Here is a 17,621-nt window from a genome sequence, read left to right on the forward strand (position 1 = left end):
TATCTTTTACCATCTATATTTTATTTGTCCTTGCTGGTGTTGTGTTTTTAGTTTCACGTTTTAGTCTTTATTTGTTTGTTTTTGTCAATATCCACATGTGAAATGCATTTAATCACCTTTTTTGCTGCCTGTGAAGGAACTAATAAATATTATAACAGATGTGCTCAGCACTCACTCATTAGCTAAGTGATTATTTTCATGAGGTGTTGTCATGTGCGTGTGTGTGTCCCTCCTGCTGCAGGCAGTGACAGTTTCCTCAGCCTGTTCCAGTAATTTTTATTCTTGATGATATTTCCTCTGGACTCGCCCCCCCCCCCCCCTTTCACCACCCTTTCCTTTGCTTTCCTTTCCTTTTTGGAGCCCTCCTCGCCTCCTCCTCCTCCGCCTCCTCCTCCTCTCCACCCCTTCGTCATTACGTGTTGACCGGTCAGACCTGCCTCCCTGTCTCCCTCCCCTCTCCTCTCCTCCCCTCTCCTCCCCTCCTCCTTCTCTCCCTTGGTCTTTTTCTCTGGCTTTTTCCAGGCTTCATGTCATACCACGGCTAATTCCTGAAATTCCTGCCCTCCTCTCGCTTCAAACAAACGGCTTCAGGAAGAGGACGAGGCAGCAGAAAACAAAGAAAAAAAAAAAAAAAAGAAAAAGTTAATTTTAAAAAATACAATATTGCTTTCCACCTGCCTGCCTGCTCTAAGACTCCACCAGGTAAGCTCCTACAAGTGTTTTCTAATTTTTCCAAAAGTGTCGCTCTCATGTTCAGAGTTTATCTGCGTCTTGTGTCGGAGTGTAAACTTTCAGTTTGTCCAGTGTTGTGGATGTGAAGTGTGTCTTTCACGCCGCTCTCTCCCTGAATCATTTCTCACTCTCTGTCGGGAGATAACATTCCTCAAATATCTCGCATTTCTTCGCTCAAATTCCTGCATTTTTCCCTTTAATTCCTGCGCTGGAGTGAGTGCGGTGTGACTTCCTGTGCTGCTTCAGCCGGAACTTTTTTTTTTTCCTTCTGTTTTTTGAGGGAATAACGTCACAGTCAATGCAGTCAAACATTAGCCGCTGTCTGGGTAAAGTTTTACACCGGGAAACTAACAACATGCAAACCGACTGTTTATTAACTCACGCGTTTAATTTCAGGGGCGTTTGTTTTCTCTTCCAGCAACAAGTGTGAGGAGGCTGGAAGTGGCGGTGTGACTGTTGTTGTTCCTCACTCTGACATGATCTACTTGTCTTTTAGATAATTAAAACACCTGCTTTGTACTGAGACACATGTTAAAATAATTTGACCAAAGTTAAAGTGAAAAATATGAACAATTTGCAAATTCATCTTCTGCTCTCGAACATGTCAGAGTGTGCAGTGTACAGTGCTTGAAGAAGTATTCAGATTCATTATTTAAGTGAAAGTTAAAGTACTATAATGTAAATCTACTCCATTTACAAGTAAAACATTGAAAGGGAAATGGTGTCAGCTAAACTAACTTGCTCTTTGTCTGCTGAGTTTTTTTATATATATATATATATATTTGGCTGCTAATAAGTAATATAAATGCTGTTATTGTTGATGTATTAATAATGCATGGTTTAATCAGTGTTGGAAGAAGTAAATTTACTTTGTTACAAGTGCAGACTGTATATTAAATGGGTAACAAATAAAAGTTTGCTTTCAAATATGTGCATAAGTCAAAATATACTTACAGTGGTTAAAAAAAAAAGAGATCCTAAAAATAGTAATACCGCAATGTAAAAATACTCCATTATAAGTTAAAGTCTGACACTGAAAGTAATGTAAGTAAAGTAAAATCATGCAGGAGAGGTTGGAGGATGATACCTCCCTTATATAAATAACAACAGTCATGTTTGAAATCATCGAGACTAAGAAGTAATGCAAAATTGCATCATGCGTTAATGATGCGTCAGTGTTGGAGGAAGTATTCAGATCCTTTTTACTTAAGTAAAAGTAGAAAAACGGTCTGTAACGCGTAACTGTTCTGCTTTAAAACATGTACTCAAAGTATACAGTGTACAGTGCCTGAAGTACTGAGATCTGTGTACTTAGCCTAGGTAAAAGTAGCAATGTCACAATGTGAAAATACCCAATTACAAGTAAATGTCTGTCACTGAAAGATAAATGCAAGTGTTGGAAGAAAGATACCATAATATGAAAACACTGTTACAAGTAAATATTTTGCTTTCACACCTGTACTCAAAACTAAAGTACACAGTATACGGTGCTGGATGATGTATTCAGATCTTTTACTGAAGTAAAGTAGTAATACCACAATGTAGAGGACTCTGTTACTAGTTAAAGTCTAGCATTGAAAGTGAAACAGTATCAGCAAAATATAGTAAAGTATAAAAGTACTCACCATGCAAGCAAATGATCTCTGTCACAGTTATATTATTATATTAGGCAACTATTTTTTTTTATTTTTGGTTTATTTAACAGTGACAGAGACAACAGAGGCAGTGAAGATTAATAAATATTTCTGTGAATTTGGCAGAGTTCGCCAAGAGACTATTTTTCATCTGCAGTCCCTGGACAGATGTTACAAAGTGACCCTAAAACAAATGAATAACATTGAAAAGCTATTCATCATTTATTATTTAGAAGCCAACAGAATACATGTAAAACAAATAAAATAAGTTTTATTGATAGAAACACAGACTAAAATCAACATTGTGATGCATTGTCAGACACCAAAACATGCACAACAGAAACACAGACATAAAAGCCATGCACAGTATATAAAATACACAAATCAATATGACGCTACAGAACAACAATAAAATCATGCAAGTTACATGCATTTAATTATTGTGATTTAGCTGAGCATTATTTTAATGTTCCCAAGTTGGAGCTGTTTCTTGCAGTTTCTATATAATTGACTTATGTTTATTTTTTATATATATATATATATATATTTACAGCAACTAATAACTACAGACAGATAAATGCCAGATAAATAAAGAGTAGTAGAAAATATATCGCCCTCTGAAATCTAGTGGGGTACGAGTATAAAGAAGCAGCAGAGTGAAAGGGGCAAGAAATACACAAGTGCAGGTACCACTGAATTAAACATTATTTTCACTTCACTTCCTAAACATGATTAGTATCCTGTGTATGTATTATTTTATTATTAGTTTTATTCATGAATGAAGTATTATTTAATATTGTAGTTGACTGAAGTGGAGCTCATTTTAATGATAAACCTTGTGTAGTTTAATGGATCATATTTTGTAAAATGATGAATGAACTTTAAAATAAATGTAGTGGAGTATGAGTATAATCACAGTTCAAACTTCAAAACTGTATGAACAGTACTTTAGTAAACGTACTTAGTTACTTTCCACTGCTGGATATCATATATTGCTCTGTGTAAATATTGAGTTTATTCTTGCAGTACATGGATGGTGTCGTATGCATGTTGTGGATGTAATAATCTAAAAAACGTCTCTTCTATGTGTATCTATGACAAATATAGTCGTACGTTATATTGCATTTGTCCAGGGTGCAAACACTGCAAACAAAAGAAAACTCACTGCAAGTGCTCACAGGTTTGTCTCCACAACATTTCATCTTGCTGTGCTTTCATAGTACGATTCAGAATGCACTGGACTTTTCTTATTTTTACCTCGTATCACTGATCCTTTTAATTCAGTAAAAGATCTTAAGATCTTTCAGCACTGGAAATGAGACATAAGTGAAGTTATGGGGTATCTTTTCGAGTCTGACTCTATTTACGTACTTCATGCAGGTGTCTTCAACGGCAGCTAAAATTAGAAACCCCATAACATGTAAGAAAAACTAAACATTTAAATTTCTCTATATCCTGGTGATACACAATTGTACCGAACTTGAACCTGTCAGTCTTTTCAGCTGTGACTCAGCCACATCTTGTAAGGATTGCTTAAATACGAGCAACATTTCAAACATTTCGTCCACCTGCTGGGCAGGTAAATCTGACAACTCACTTGCCCGACCAAGCAAATGAGAGGTTAAAGAATTAAACTATTAAAAAATTATGATAATCAATTAATTGCTAAAATAAGTTTTCATGCAAAAAAAGCTGTTTTCAGCCTCCAAAATATGGAGATTTCCCGTTTTTCTTAGTTTATTATCATATTAAACTGAATATGTTTTGGCTGTAGACAGACAAAACAAGACCTTTAAAGACATCACTATGAAAAACTGACACTGACACTTTTGCAAACGCTGAAAAGTATTTCAAATTTCATTATATTATTGTGTGTTTGTGTGTGATAGATGTTGTGTTGTAGGATATTTCTTTAGATCTTCTCTGCACTGAAAAACTGTGGAGCCACACGGTCAGCGTGTGAGTGAATATTTTCAGTCAGGGTTTGAGGTGGCTAACACAGGGCATGACGGGCTGTGTGTGTGTGTGTGTGTGTGTGTGTGTGTGTGTGTGTGTGTGTGTGTGTGTGTGTGCACTTGTGTTACGGTGTCCTGCAGGGCAGCTGAGAGGAGTGTGTTTTCCAGAGGGGCAACAGGTGGAATGGAGCAGGGTGTCTCTGTGACAGGGGGGGTAAAAAACACACCTGTCAGAGCCTCCTCTGAAGTGTGTGACAGCCAGAGGAGTTTGGGTTTTTTCCAGGCCTTTACCCTTTTGTTTTCAAGGCTTTGGCTTCACTATTGTCTCAGACAGATGAATTATATTGTAATGTGAACTCTAAGGTTGTATTGTTTGCACTGCGGTAGCGTTTCTGTACGTGGGGGTTGATGTGTGGGTGGATGTGACTGGGCCTAGAGGTGAATGTGTGGGTGAATGAGTGGAACAAGTAAGAAGGGAGGTAAAAAAAAAAGTATGAAAAGGTGCAAGCAGGGAAATTTGTGTTTCAACCTTGTTTGTGAGAGTGTGTGCTTGTGTGTCGAGTTGCCCTGAGACAGGTCTTCTTCACAGCGGAGGAGTTTTTTTTTTTTTTTTTTTTTTTTGCTGTGCTCATCCCACATAGCGATCATTCCTCCTCCGCTCGCACGAGAGAAACGAATAATGCCTCAGATATGAGCCTTGTAGAACAAAGACTTTCTGCACCCCCCCTCCCCTTCCCTCCTTTTCTACCAACAGCGCTCTGCACCCACAGCTCTGTGCACTGTGTGTGTTTGTGTGTGTGTGTGTGTGTGTGTGTGACTGTGTTGTCCATTGATTCCAGCCAGTCTGATGGATCTTTCTGTTGGATTATCTGTGGCTGGTCAGATAGACCCTCTGTCCTCTGCGGATGCCATTAGATAAGAAGCTGTGGGGTTTGAGTAATGGTGGAAAAAAAATACAAATTTCAGCGGATATAATTTTTAGAGGCTGAACTTTTATGTGTTTTTAACCCCATTTATCCGTCTTTAAACCTGCCACGACTGACTGACATATTATCACCTTACAAAGTTGATATGGCAGACTTGTTAGCACCTATTCACACGACCATCAGGAACGTAGTAACATTCACATTTATTTGAAGTTGTGTTTTTGGCCACTTGATGAATGTAAGTCCAATGTTCACGCTTCCTTTTATCTCTGTTTTGGTCACCACCAACTCCTGAGAGAAATATCTGTCCCTTTAGCTGCTTAAAGCAAAAATATGTAAAATTTCAAATTAAAATGTCTAAACAGGCTAGACCTATTTTGTTGAGGTGTGTATATTTTTTCCAGTCAAATCCAGATAAATCCAGAATTTGTTCATGGTAAATGAGGAAGATGTTCACAGGCAGTGGTGGCTGTTTAAAAATGAAGACAGCAACTTCCATGATCCCAAAATAACTTCATCAGTCTTTTGTTATTGTTTTAATACAAGAGAGACATGTTTAAAACCTGCCATCATATGAACACAATACAAAACACCCTGTGTTGTATATGTGTGTTTGAATATGTGTGTGTGTGTGTGTGTGTGTGTGTGTGTGTGTGTGTAGAGCTTGGAGACTCCCACTGGTGTGGCCCAGTGGGACTCAGTGCCAGAGAACATGTGCTCTCAGCAAAAACCCAACAAAACAAACCCGCTTGTCTCCACCGGCTCTCACTGCGACTTTCCATTGCATGGCCTGATCCTATACTGCTGCCTTGTTTCAGACAGTTTCCTGCTTTTACATTCCCGGCCTGATTAGTGGAGATTGTGACCAGTTGAGTACACACACACACACACACACACACACACACACACACACAGACACACACACACACACACACACACACACACACACATGCTCACATGCACCCGCACTTACCTAAATACACACTCAGACATACATATAGTGGCTGAGTAGGAATAGGAACTGCAGTTTTTGAGAACTGCAGGCAGAAAGAAACCCATATAAATAATTACAGTTTAGTTCACCCTTAAATTCTTCTTAAATATTGACCTGTACTACCACACTGACCTTTGCACTTCTTCCTATTGATTGCTGATCGTGATAGTGGTCGCCCTGGAGTTTAGTCGAATTTAGATGCTGCCCTTGTCTTCAATACCAACAAGACAAAGAGTTTAAAGACATGCCGCAGCTCTGTGAGGTTAGATAACGGTCCAGTGTGTAACATTTATGTGGATCTATTGGCAGAAATGAAATATAATATTTAAACCTATGTTTTCAATTGTGTATAATCACCTGAAACGAAGAATTGTTGTTTCCCTTAACTTAGAATGCAGTGTTTTAGAACTACAGAGGGTGGGGTTCCTTTTCCGTGGAGTCCGCCATGTTGAACCACCATGTTTCTACAGCAGTACAGAGTGAAAAAAAAAAACACTGACTGTACTAACTGTCTGTAATAAGCACTTTTATAACTTTCAGTACTATCAAATGTTGGTATTGTTTTGTTTTTAATCATGTGGTATTGAAGTATTTTTGACAGCCTTAATACAAAGTACAGCTAAGGCAGATGGGAATATTATCAGGATTGCAAGTTTTATTTGGTAATAAACTGAAGGATTTGACAGAGGATTTACCTGATTATGGTAATAGATGGAAAGTTAAAAGCAAAACTATGCAATATTTTAGTCAGATGTAAAATCATCACCCATGACCCTCTAGAAGCGTGTGGCAGCGCCTGCATCTGCAAAGATCCAGCCCTCCCCCCCGTACTCTCTTGTTTTCTCATTATTCTGCTCTGCCCAGGACACTAACCAACCCCAAATGTTGGTATTTGACATCCTGGGAATGAGATTTAACAATTAACTATTACTTTCTGGTGCATTTAAAAGCAACAGCAACTGACAAATCCTACTTTTTCTACCTTTAAGGTATCACCAAAGTGATTGCAATTGTCAGCCTGCTCGTGACATTAAAAGAAAAGTCAGGATCACTAAATTCAGTGGGATTCATCCTCTACGGACCACGAATGCTTGTACAAAGATTGATATAAATCCATCCAGCTTGTTGAGATCTGTCAGGTCGGACCAAAGTTGAGGACAGACAGACCGACACTGACATCCATAGAGCCATGCTGTTAGCTTGGCTAAATTATAAAGTACACTCTCACACAGTAATGAGTTCAGGCCTCAGTGCCCCATGTAGCCTAGCTACCCGCCCACCTGGCTGGCACTGGACAATGCAGGGCAAAGGTGAATCGAGACTCAGCTACCTGCAGCTTCATGTCATGTTTGCCTCTGTTTTGGTGTGTATGTATGTACTGAAAGGAAGAGTTTATTGTTTTACCACTACAGTGTGTGTGTGTGTGTGTGTGTGTGTGTGTGTGTGTGTGTGTGTGTGTGTGTGTGTGTGTGTGTGTGTTGTATGCCTTAAAGCTTTGCATATGAACCTGCTCGGATGGTTTCTGCAAGTGTGTTTAAGCATCTGTGGCTCTTGAGTGATGTGATGCGTGGGCCCCTCTTTGTTCATGTTTTTATCCCTCATAATTTGATGTCATGAGTGTGTTTGTCTCAGTTGGTCAGTGTGTGTGTGTGTGTATGTGTATAAGGGGTGGGGGGCAGTTGGAGGGTTACGTGGCCCCCTGACCGCAGCACCAGCTGGGGGATTATCCCGTTGAGCGGATCCAGTGAAGAGGGGCCTCGCTGGGGGTGGAGGGTGGGAGAGAGGGATGATGATGGGGGGGAGTGGGTGGAGGGGGGTTGTTTTAAGGCATGGCTTAGGTTAATTAACCTCCTGGACACTTTGACTGAGGCACGGAGCAGCACACTAATGGTTTATTGCCTTCACAAATCTCACAGTGACCTACAGTGGCCCTGAGCTGGAGCTGCAGTTAGTTTAAAACAACAAATGCAACAAAAATGTCAAATTAAAATTATTCTTTGTGTTTTATTGCAGAAATTTTTGTTTTATTGAGATTTTAATGAAAGCATTGGCTCACTGTTAAGTGGCTGGTTGGCTCATGAGCAAGATTAGGGAAGATTATTGGACTGTGCACCAGAAAAAGTTTTAACCAATTTGACTTTTTATATGTGTGGTTTAATTTAGAAAAATTGTATTTATGTTATTTTAGCTCTGATTTTATTTAAGGTTAGAATACCGTTGAAGGTGGTGAAACTGACTAGCACCATGAGGAAAACATGGTACCTGGAACTCATCACTAGTCTGTCAGAACTGAAGAAACCTCTTGAATGAGAGGCGAAACGTCTTCTGAACATAAGCAAGTCCAGTTGCCCATGATAAATGTATGTATTAGTATCCCATGACAGAGAATCTCCACAGACATGAGGAAAACAGTTCTGTCATCTTTATTTAATTTAGTAAAATCTTGATTTAACTTATTTGCTTTGCTTTTTTAATTAGTTTTTTATGGTTTCAGTGATTTTATTGTGTTTTTTAATGGAGTTGTGCGACAAAACTATTTAAGTTCACCTCCAGTCATGTTTTAAACAATATAAAATGTTCTGCATGAAGTAATACATTGTATTGTATGTTTTTTTTTTTTTTTTGCAAAATAAGTTCAAATACCTTGCTAAAATGGTTTACACATAGCTCTACACCTTGTCTTCATTTAGTATTCAAGGATCCACACACCTCAGAACCACCAACCCCAACACCTACCTCTTAGTAGCTGCACTTGGCTTCTCCTCTGTTTTGCTAGCTAATCACAGCAACTAACTGGGCATCACTGATCATGATATGTGTGGCGCCACACCCTCAATTAACAGGATTGGTTCCTCAGGCTTATGACATTGTATACCCAGTCTGACTGAATTCGCCCTCACTTCAGTTTCAAAGTAACTGCTTAATTTGCTCCTGTTATGTCTTGTAACACATGAAAAACACCACATGGTCTTAACAAGGTTAAAAACTTGATTTTCACCAGAGGGGGTCTTTAAATATATACAGTTACATCTCTGCAGGTGTTACGGCACTTTTCATTTTGGATAAAAGTTTCACTTTCCGAGCAGAAGTTGTTTTTATAACACAAGCTGTAAAAGCAATCACTTACCGAAACCTTCACAGCCTCACAGGAGAAGACCTGTTAACTAGTTGATTATGAATAATGTCACACTCACTTACGTGTGTCCGAACTCTGCGTGACCCTAAAAGAAAATCTGAACTGTCAAATGTCAGACTGTTAATTGTGCCTCAGTTAATGAGAGGTATTTAGAGGGCTGCAACTAACGAGTATTTTAAAGCTGGGGTAGGCAGTTTATTTTTGCATCACTGGGCAAAAGTTACATAATCTTGCAGACTAATGTAATTCAAGTGGCCCTGTTTCTAGACTTTAGAATTTATTTTACGGGAGAATTTGACCAATCAGTTCCATTCCCAGTATTTGACAACCTGGAAATGAGACTCAACAATCACCTATCTTCCACCAGAAACCCAAAGATATTTTTTTACAGTTATCCAAACAGTGAAGTCACATGTCAGAGAGGTTGAACCACAAAATGTTTGTAATTTTTGCTTAAAGATGCACTGAAATGATTAATCAATGCATGTGTTGATCGACAGATGCACATACCTGGGGGTGGGTGGGGGTATATATGTGTGTATATATATATATATATATATATATATATATATATATATATATATATATATATATATATATATATATATATATATATATATATATATATATATGCTCATTAAAATCATATGTTGTCCAGTGATTGTTTTCCACTCATGCTGTTAGTGGTCTGCATGAGAGTTTATATTACTAATAATGCTGCTCAGAAACTCTATTTTAAATATTTTTTTCACAAGCCATGACCCTTTTCAACCTGACATGTTCCAGAAAACACTTATTACATTACAACTTACATTATTTATCAATTGAAAATATAGTTAGGGATGGCTCATCACCACTTTTTCATGCTAGATACTAACACAGCAACCTTGTCTTATGTTAATGATACGTTTGTTTGAATGCAATTTGCTTAACCTTGCCATCCAGAAAACATCATTGTCAAACAGTGAAACAAATATTCTACTCCCCTAAAGGAAGAAGTGCATAACCAACAACATGACTCAGTTATGCAAAATGGTTTCTTCTTTTTATTTGAACTTTTTTCACACAGAACTTTTATCAGCATTTTTGATTAGTCAGAGTCATTCACACATTCACATTAAATTTAAAGTGCAAAAGTTAAATGTGAGTGTTCAGAATAACAAATGAATTATAATTCCAGTGTACAGTACTGGATGTAACTAAAGGCCTCTGCTCAGCCACGTAGGTGTTTTCATTTATTCTGTTTTGGTTAGACCTCTGCTCAGGTTGAAGGTGGGCTGGAGCTTTGATGGGGATTTATTAGTAATGATAAAGACGTGATTGATCCCAGCCTAACGGGTATAACAGGAGGCTCAGGAAGATGTCAGTCAGGTGAAAATACCTATATGTGGATGTACAGAGGCTATAACAGTCATTATAACTTAAATGACACATGCTGCTTATCTAAGAGCCTCAAGAGTTGATCAGTGAATTGATGAGTTGTCACCAATTAAATGAATTGCCAGCTATTTTGATAACAGATTAACTGGTTTCAGTATTTTTTTAAGAAAAAAGTTAAAATCTTCTCAATCCAGCTTGTTAAATGTCAATATTTTCTGATTTCTTTAGTCTTTTCTGACATTAAACTAAATATTCAGTCATTTGAGTCACGTCATCTCAGGCTGACTGAGATTTTTTTTTACCATTTTCAGACTTTTTCCAGACCAAACAACAAATCAAGAAAATGATTGACAGATTAATTGACGATGAAAATAATGGTTAGTTGCAGCCCTACTCATCTGTGACTTGTGACACATCTGTCTTTACAGCACATCACTCAGAGTTTAGTTAAGCATTTACATTGCAGTTTGGGCTAATGGATGATCAGATTACTTTTTTTCCCCTGACATCCAACCAATAATTGATAAATTCTGAGTATTGGATCGGTTTATCCCTAAAGCTAGTGACAGCTTTGATGTCTATTTAGTACCCCGACCAACATCGATATCAGCCTTTAAAAACTCACATACCTGTGTGGTGGATGTAGTTTTGAGTTTGTCCGGTCTGCTCTCTGTGTTCCTGACTGTCTATTAGTGTGTTGGTGTTTTGTTTGTGTAGGCATGAGTTTATTTTATCACTGTGTGCTTCTACGTCTACATCTGTTTATACACGTGTGTGTGTGTGTGTGTGAGTGTGTGTGTCTGTGTGTGTGAGTGTGTGTGGGTGTGAGAGAGAGAGAAAGAGATGGGGATAACTGGCTGACTGGCCGGACACTTTGCAGGAAGTGTTGTGGAACATCAGGGGGCTCAGAGGAAGAGCGAGGAGGGGGAACCGGACTGCCTGGAGAGTCTTACTCACTCCATACAACACACTGACTCACACTACAGCCCCGTCTCAACCGTAGCCTCACAATTTAGCCCCATGTACTGCCTCCACACGTAACACACACACTCATGTTTGGGATTAAATCTGACGTAATGGTCAGCGCTTTTCTTTTTGTCACCTTACATGGACACAGAGGTCTCTCAGTCTCATGGTGGCAGGAAAACGGTCGATGACAAACACAAAGCTCTGTTTGTATTGACTCATGAGTTTGTGAGTTCTTTCTTCAACGTGTTCTACCGTCCGTTTCATTTTTCTCCTGCACGTCCGCCGAGAGGAAGAGGTGGAGCTGACGTCTGTCTCATGCACTCCACCCAAATGTATAAGCAGTGTGTGGACATCCTAAACAAATTGGTGTGCAGAGAAAACAGGATATGAATCTGTTGGTGGACATTTTGAAAGAAGTTGAACATCCCCATGCTGTCACTCGCCTCTGGAGCTAACGCCATTTTTTTTTTCTGTCATTAAGAGCCAAAGGAATGTCAAGTTAATCCTTTTAATTAGTCAGCTGGTTGTTGTAACATCCCCCCACCCTAAACAATGCACAAACACATTGATTAGGATCTCTCTAAGTTTAATAAAACAGTCAGCTGTGGTACTGATGAAGAAACGGACGATCTAAAAGCCTCCTGGCCTTAATATCCTAGCATGATCCTCCTTGGCATGTGTGTCTAAGTGTGTCTGAGGACGGTGATCCCACTTTAATGCGTCTCCTCATTTGTTGACTTTGGGCCCCTCTTGCACCCCCTTCCTCCTCCTGCTGTTGTCTCAACACTAGGTGCCATTTTATTTGTTTTCGCTAACCTGATTAATTATCTGAGGGGCTCTTTCCAAGTTGGGATTAGCAGCTGTGGGGCTGATATGATCATGGACTGTAGTCCAACATGAGCTTCACATGACTGCCTTAATGTAGCAGCCCATGTACCTGGTCTTGGTGAAGTTTAATTTAAAAACTTTTTAGGCTGGAAACCTTGTCAAGTTTTAATTTGATGTCAAGGATTACAGGGTCTGCAAGTTTTCAACTTCCTTAGATTATGAGGCCCTGTGAAACACCAGTGTCAAGTCTGACAGGCTGAAAAGCTGTCAGTGAATTATAAGGTTCTGTAAAAAGTCCTTATGAGGAAAAAGAACAAACAACTTGGTGGTGGATAACTGCTTTTTTCACAACTTGAGAAATCCTTGTAAAACATTTCCTGGATAAATCTGGATTTAAGAAACTTCCTCTTCACACAGCACCGTGTCAATTTCATCATCCTTTTCTTGTTTTCCCAGGACTGCCGTGCCACATCCAGATCGTCATCATCATCATCATCACCATCACATCTGTGGATTTCATACAGGCAGGCCTGCTCCCAGCAGCCTCCTCCCTTTCTCCGACCCTCGTCTCCCCCAACACAGACCCTCCACCGACTGCTCTGTGGTCCCCTTTCCGTCGTCCCACCACGTCTGCGGAGTGGGTGCCGGCTCCCTCCCCCAGGGGTGGGAGCGAGGAGCTGGGGGACGGACTCGACAAACCCCTGGAGAACGATGCGGAGGGTGTGTGGAGCCCGGACATCGAGCAGAGCTTCCAGGAGGCCCTCGCCATCTACCCACCCTGTGGCCGCAGGAAGATCATCCTCTCTGATGAGGGCAAGATGTACGGTACGCCCACCTTTATCCTCATACTATCCATGACCCTTTCTCTTCTTGAATGTGATGATAAATATGACACCTGAAACTTAGCTTAGCTTTTGCTGGGCGAGACTAATTCTCTTTAGCAAGTCAGGAAGACATAGTCATAATTTATTACCATAATATGCTGTGTTGAAAAATAACTGGCCAATTCACATTTTTATACTGAAACAACACAAATTATATATTTTTTTTTAATTCATGTGACTTTTATTCAATCATCTATTCAACACAGAAAAACACTTTTGCAGGAATACTTGACCCAAAAATGATAAGTCAGTGTGAAGTGACTGAGCTAAGCTAACAGCAAGCAGTTTATTAACAGAACGTTGAATGGAGACCTTTATTTTCCATCTTAGAGAAATATTTAATGAGTGTAATAGTGTGCAATGATAAACAGAATGCCAAAATAGGAAGCAAACAGAGAGAAGCTCTGAACCTAATGTGATTGACTAGCACTAGCCCAGCAAGTTAACTCGCCACCTACAGCGGTTTACCAGCTGGGCCTGCAAGTAATTACTATATCACCAAGTTTCCGGCCCCAGCTATTTCGTGTGGACGAGCGAATGTCACTCTGTGGTGTGACCAGATGAATACTATAGTAAGAGCTTGTTAATAAGGAGCAGCAGTGCTTGCTGCAAAAGCACCTCTTGGTGCATATTGTTGAAAGAAAACCACATGCTTCAGATCTCATCACTCCACATATTGCCAAAAAATGCTTAATTCTTTAACCTCTGGCATTTGCATCACTATCTCCTGTATAAATTGCTGTAGAATTATATTAAAGAAATACTGAATACATAGTGTGATCTTTGGCAACAAAAAAGTTACAAAGTGCTTTACAGAAAAACAGAAGATAAAATAAGATAAATAAGAAAAGGATCATAAAGCATAAAATAGAACACCAGGGCATAAAATAAAGTTAAAAATTGTAAATTGAATTGATTATGATTGAATTCATAAACATTTTTGTGTTAAAGAGAAACTTTTTATATTTTTTGGTCTTTTTTCCTTTCATGTGGTGACAGCTAAAGATAAATAGGAAACGGGGTAGGGAGATTGGGGATGACATGCAGTAATGGCCTGTGGGTTGGAACTGAACCGGGGTCACTGCAGAGGAATAAAAGCCTCGGCATATATGAGATGGTATATGAGGAGCGTGCCCCATCAAGTGAGCTGCCAGGGTTACCACAAAAAAAAGAAAGGATTTAAAGGACGCAAACACGTTGCTTGTCTGATCCTAATAGGTTTAGCACTTAAGATATGACTGGTATGTTAATGAGAAGTCGATGAAGATTGATTTGGCAGTGAAAAGGTTGTTTTAGATAGACTTTCTCACTAAACCCACAGTGCAACACACATCTGCAGTATTGCGGGGCACAAACAGACATTTGTTTCAAATACTCTCCCACACACACACCCTTTCACCACCACCACTCCTCATGTTCATGTTTCACATCACTCCTGTTTCCTGCACAGCTGTCAGCTCCACTTGGTCCCACAGCGTACAGTATGATGGCATGACGTGTCAGAAACAGGCGCACGCACACTTAACGCTCTTTCTTCTACATACACAATATGGCTCTCATGTGGACTTCAGTCCATTCATCTATCGGTAACCATGATATTTAACTCCAAATCAAAACAATACATTGATACCAGGGTTGCCAGGTCTCTGTGACAAAGCCAGCTGAATGGCAGATGAAAACCAGCCCAGCGGCCACTAAAACCGGCGCCGGCAGGTAGAGAGCATAGGCGTGTTAAATGTGTTTGTGTTTATGTGGGCATTGGTGTGATGTGTGCCAGGTGTGTCTGTGCAGATGCTTGTCTGTAGTTACTTTGGCAGGCTTTAGATAAAATTAAATTATTTTATTTAGAATATGGATGTTGATGAATATGAACCCAGACCTGGCAACCTTGACCTAATTAATACAAAGCTGCATTTCCTTCCAGTCCTCCAAGATCTATAGCAATGCATAGCATTAATCATAACATCAACATGCTGTGAGTCATTTGGGATAGACCTTTGTCCCTTTGTATTTCTGGCAGTGGTAGTGGAGAGATATTTACCGTGTTCCTGTTACCAAAATTAGCCCCAAACCGCTCACCCCAAAAAGGTTCAGAGGAACGGGGATAATTCTCACTTCCTACCCACAGTACACTGCTTATAAATGGCATGGATGCTAACTTTGTACGTGGTTTCCCAAAGTAATCTTTGAGTAATGGATTTTCCACTACCGCTAACTTTAGCAAACTGTAGCTTGGCCAATGTCACGTTGTTCATGTTATTTGGCCACAGATCTTTGATTCCTTATTGTACCCTATGAAAGGGATGGTTCTGATTATTTGATATGAAATTTTATAAGATAGTTAGTGGATTACCTACAGTAAATGCATGGCGGCACAACTATTGCTATGCAGCAGCAAAATGTATTTTACCAACCTAAAAAATCAGCGTAAGCATATGCCATATTTATAATATTTTAACCATTTTACCATTTAGATAGCCTTTTCACTGTAGACAGAAAGCCACTGTTATATAAGCTCTCTAAGGTTGGCCCTTTTTTTAAGTGGCTAAAATACATTTTGCCGCTGACCCTGTCCACAGCAGTACACCGCTTAGCTCCTGTGCTGGTGCCCTGTTGTTTCTTCAAACTGTGGGTGTGTCAACCAGGGTGCCAGGTAATACAATGACTATCGATCTGTACCTCAAACAACCTCACTTCAAATAATCTGAACTATCCCTTTAAGATGTGTTTTATTCAGTTTTAAAGGTATGGTCTGAGGTTTAGAGCAACAGAATAACACAACTGCAGGTCTTTCCTCAGTGAATCTTTGGGTAATGTCATTGCCAAACAGGTGTTGGGAAGGTGAGGTGACATTCCTGTGCGGCGTGTCGCTGAAAGACGTTTGGTAACAGATGGCTTGGCCGTAGTGCACTCTCTTGCATGACCGTTTGATAGTGGATCTGGTGGGTGGAAAACGGGCGGATGGAGGTAGTGGCGCTGTCAGACAGCCTCTGTCATCGCCTTGTTCTGTCACGGTGCCAGACAGCTCCTTTAACTGTTAGCCTAGCCTAGCCTAGCTTAGCCACCCATTGAGGTCATGGCCACCCTCTGATCAGCACTTAAACCCTTATAAAGCCTGTAATAATAGTTGGCGGGAGGGTGGAGGAGAGAGGGGCAGGTGGCTCATTCTGTGTCACGGGGAAGCGGGGGGCGCATGGGTAAAGGTGATGATGGTGGGGTTTTTGGCAAGGCAGGCACTGAGGTGCCCCTTCCTCCCCGCGGGGGTCAGGGGCAGGTGATGCGCGCCAGGGAGCGCGTTGGCCCGCCAGGAATGGCATGTGCACTCGGGAGCCCGGGGGTTCAAGGCAGCTCGGCTGTAACCCTAAACCAGAATAGACGTTTACCCTTTGAGCGCCTGGAGGGGAGGAGGACGGGTGAACAAATAAACACCAAGGTGGGCAGTGGTGTCTTGCATGGCCTCGGGGCCCAGGAAAACTCACTCACACCTGTCCCCAGCGCGTGTGTGTGTATATGTGTGTGTTTAAGAGTGAGAAAGCTACCACCTCTGCTCCCTGCTATTTCTGTGATTTACCTCCCTCATATCTCTTTGTCTCAGACTCCCTGCCTCTCTTTGTCCTTTATGAACAACCTCCTCTCCCTCCTGTCAGTCTGTCAGTTGGTCTGTCTGCCTTTCAGTTCACCTCCAGCTGCTCTCTGAGTTCAGCCCGACAGCCTTGCGGCAAATCCAGATTTATGACTTGAGAAATGAGGCAAGACTGAGCTGGTGCATGGCCCACTGTGCCCCCATTGCCCCTAAACAGCCAGACCACCAGCTCTTCCTTCACAGCTCCCTTGTCCTCCCCTTTTATCACCATCCCTGGGGTCACAACTGGCCAACAACTCAAGTCATTCAGGCAACCACAATCAATGCAAAGCCACTTTGAAGGTCTTTAGTGTTGTTAATGTTGTTAAAGCGCTGATGGGTGGTCTTAAATCAGGTAGCCAAATCAAATATCAGCTGAGAATATCTTTAATAGCATGCATCAGATGGTGAAGTGATGACTTGATGGTTTTAGAAATGTTATTTAGTCTTCTTGCAGGGGCTAAATATGGATACAGACAAAACAAACTAGCAAAATAACTGTCTGCTGGTCGAGGGCGACATACTCTGAATTTTAGGTTGAATTCCCCTCTGAGGAATGAA

At 40.4% G+C, this 17,621-nt stretch overlaps 1 protein-coding gene across 3 annotated transcripts in view; it reads left to right on the forward strand.

Annotated features, from left to right (window-relative positions):
- The first annotated feature begins 547 nt into the window (after positions 1-547).
- tead4 (TEA domain transcription factor 4) overlaps positions 548-17,621 on the forward strand; it is a 48,086-nt gene continuing 31,012 nt past the window's right edge. For 2 of the 3 annotated variants that reach the window (XM_084733495.1, XM_084733496.1), the window contains exons 1-2: positions 548-702; positions 13,011-13,379. In XM_084733495.1, the coding sequence (XP_084589621.1) occupies positions 13,373-13,379 (7 nt within the window). In that variant the 5' untranslated portion in view covers positions 548-702; positions 13,011-13,372. Of the gene's footprint in view, positions 703-13,010; positions 13,380-17,621 lie in introns of those variants that run through there. The other variant, XM_084733497.1, reaches the window with a different exon arrangement.

Source organism: Lutjanus erythropterus, chromosome 13 (assembly GCF_056507025.1).
Source record: "Lutjanus erythropterus isolate fLutEry1 chromosome 13, fLutEry1.hap2, whole genome shotgun sequence".
NCBI classification, from domain to species: Eukaryota; Metazoa; Chordata; class Actinopteri; order Lutjaniformes; family Lutjanidae; genus Lutjanus; species Lutjanus erythropterus.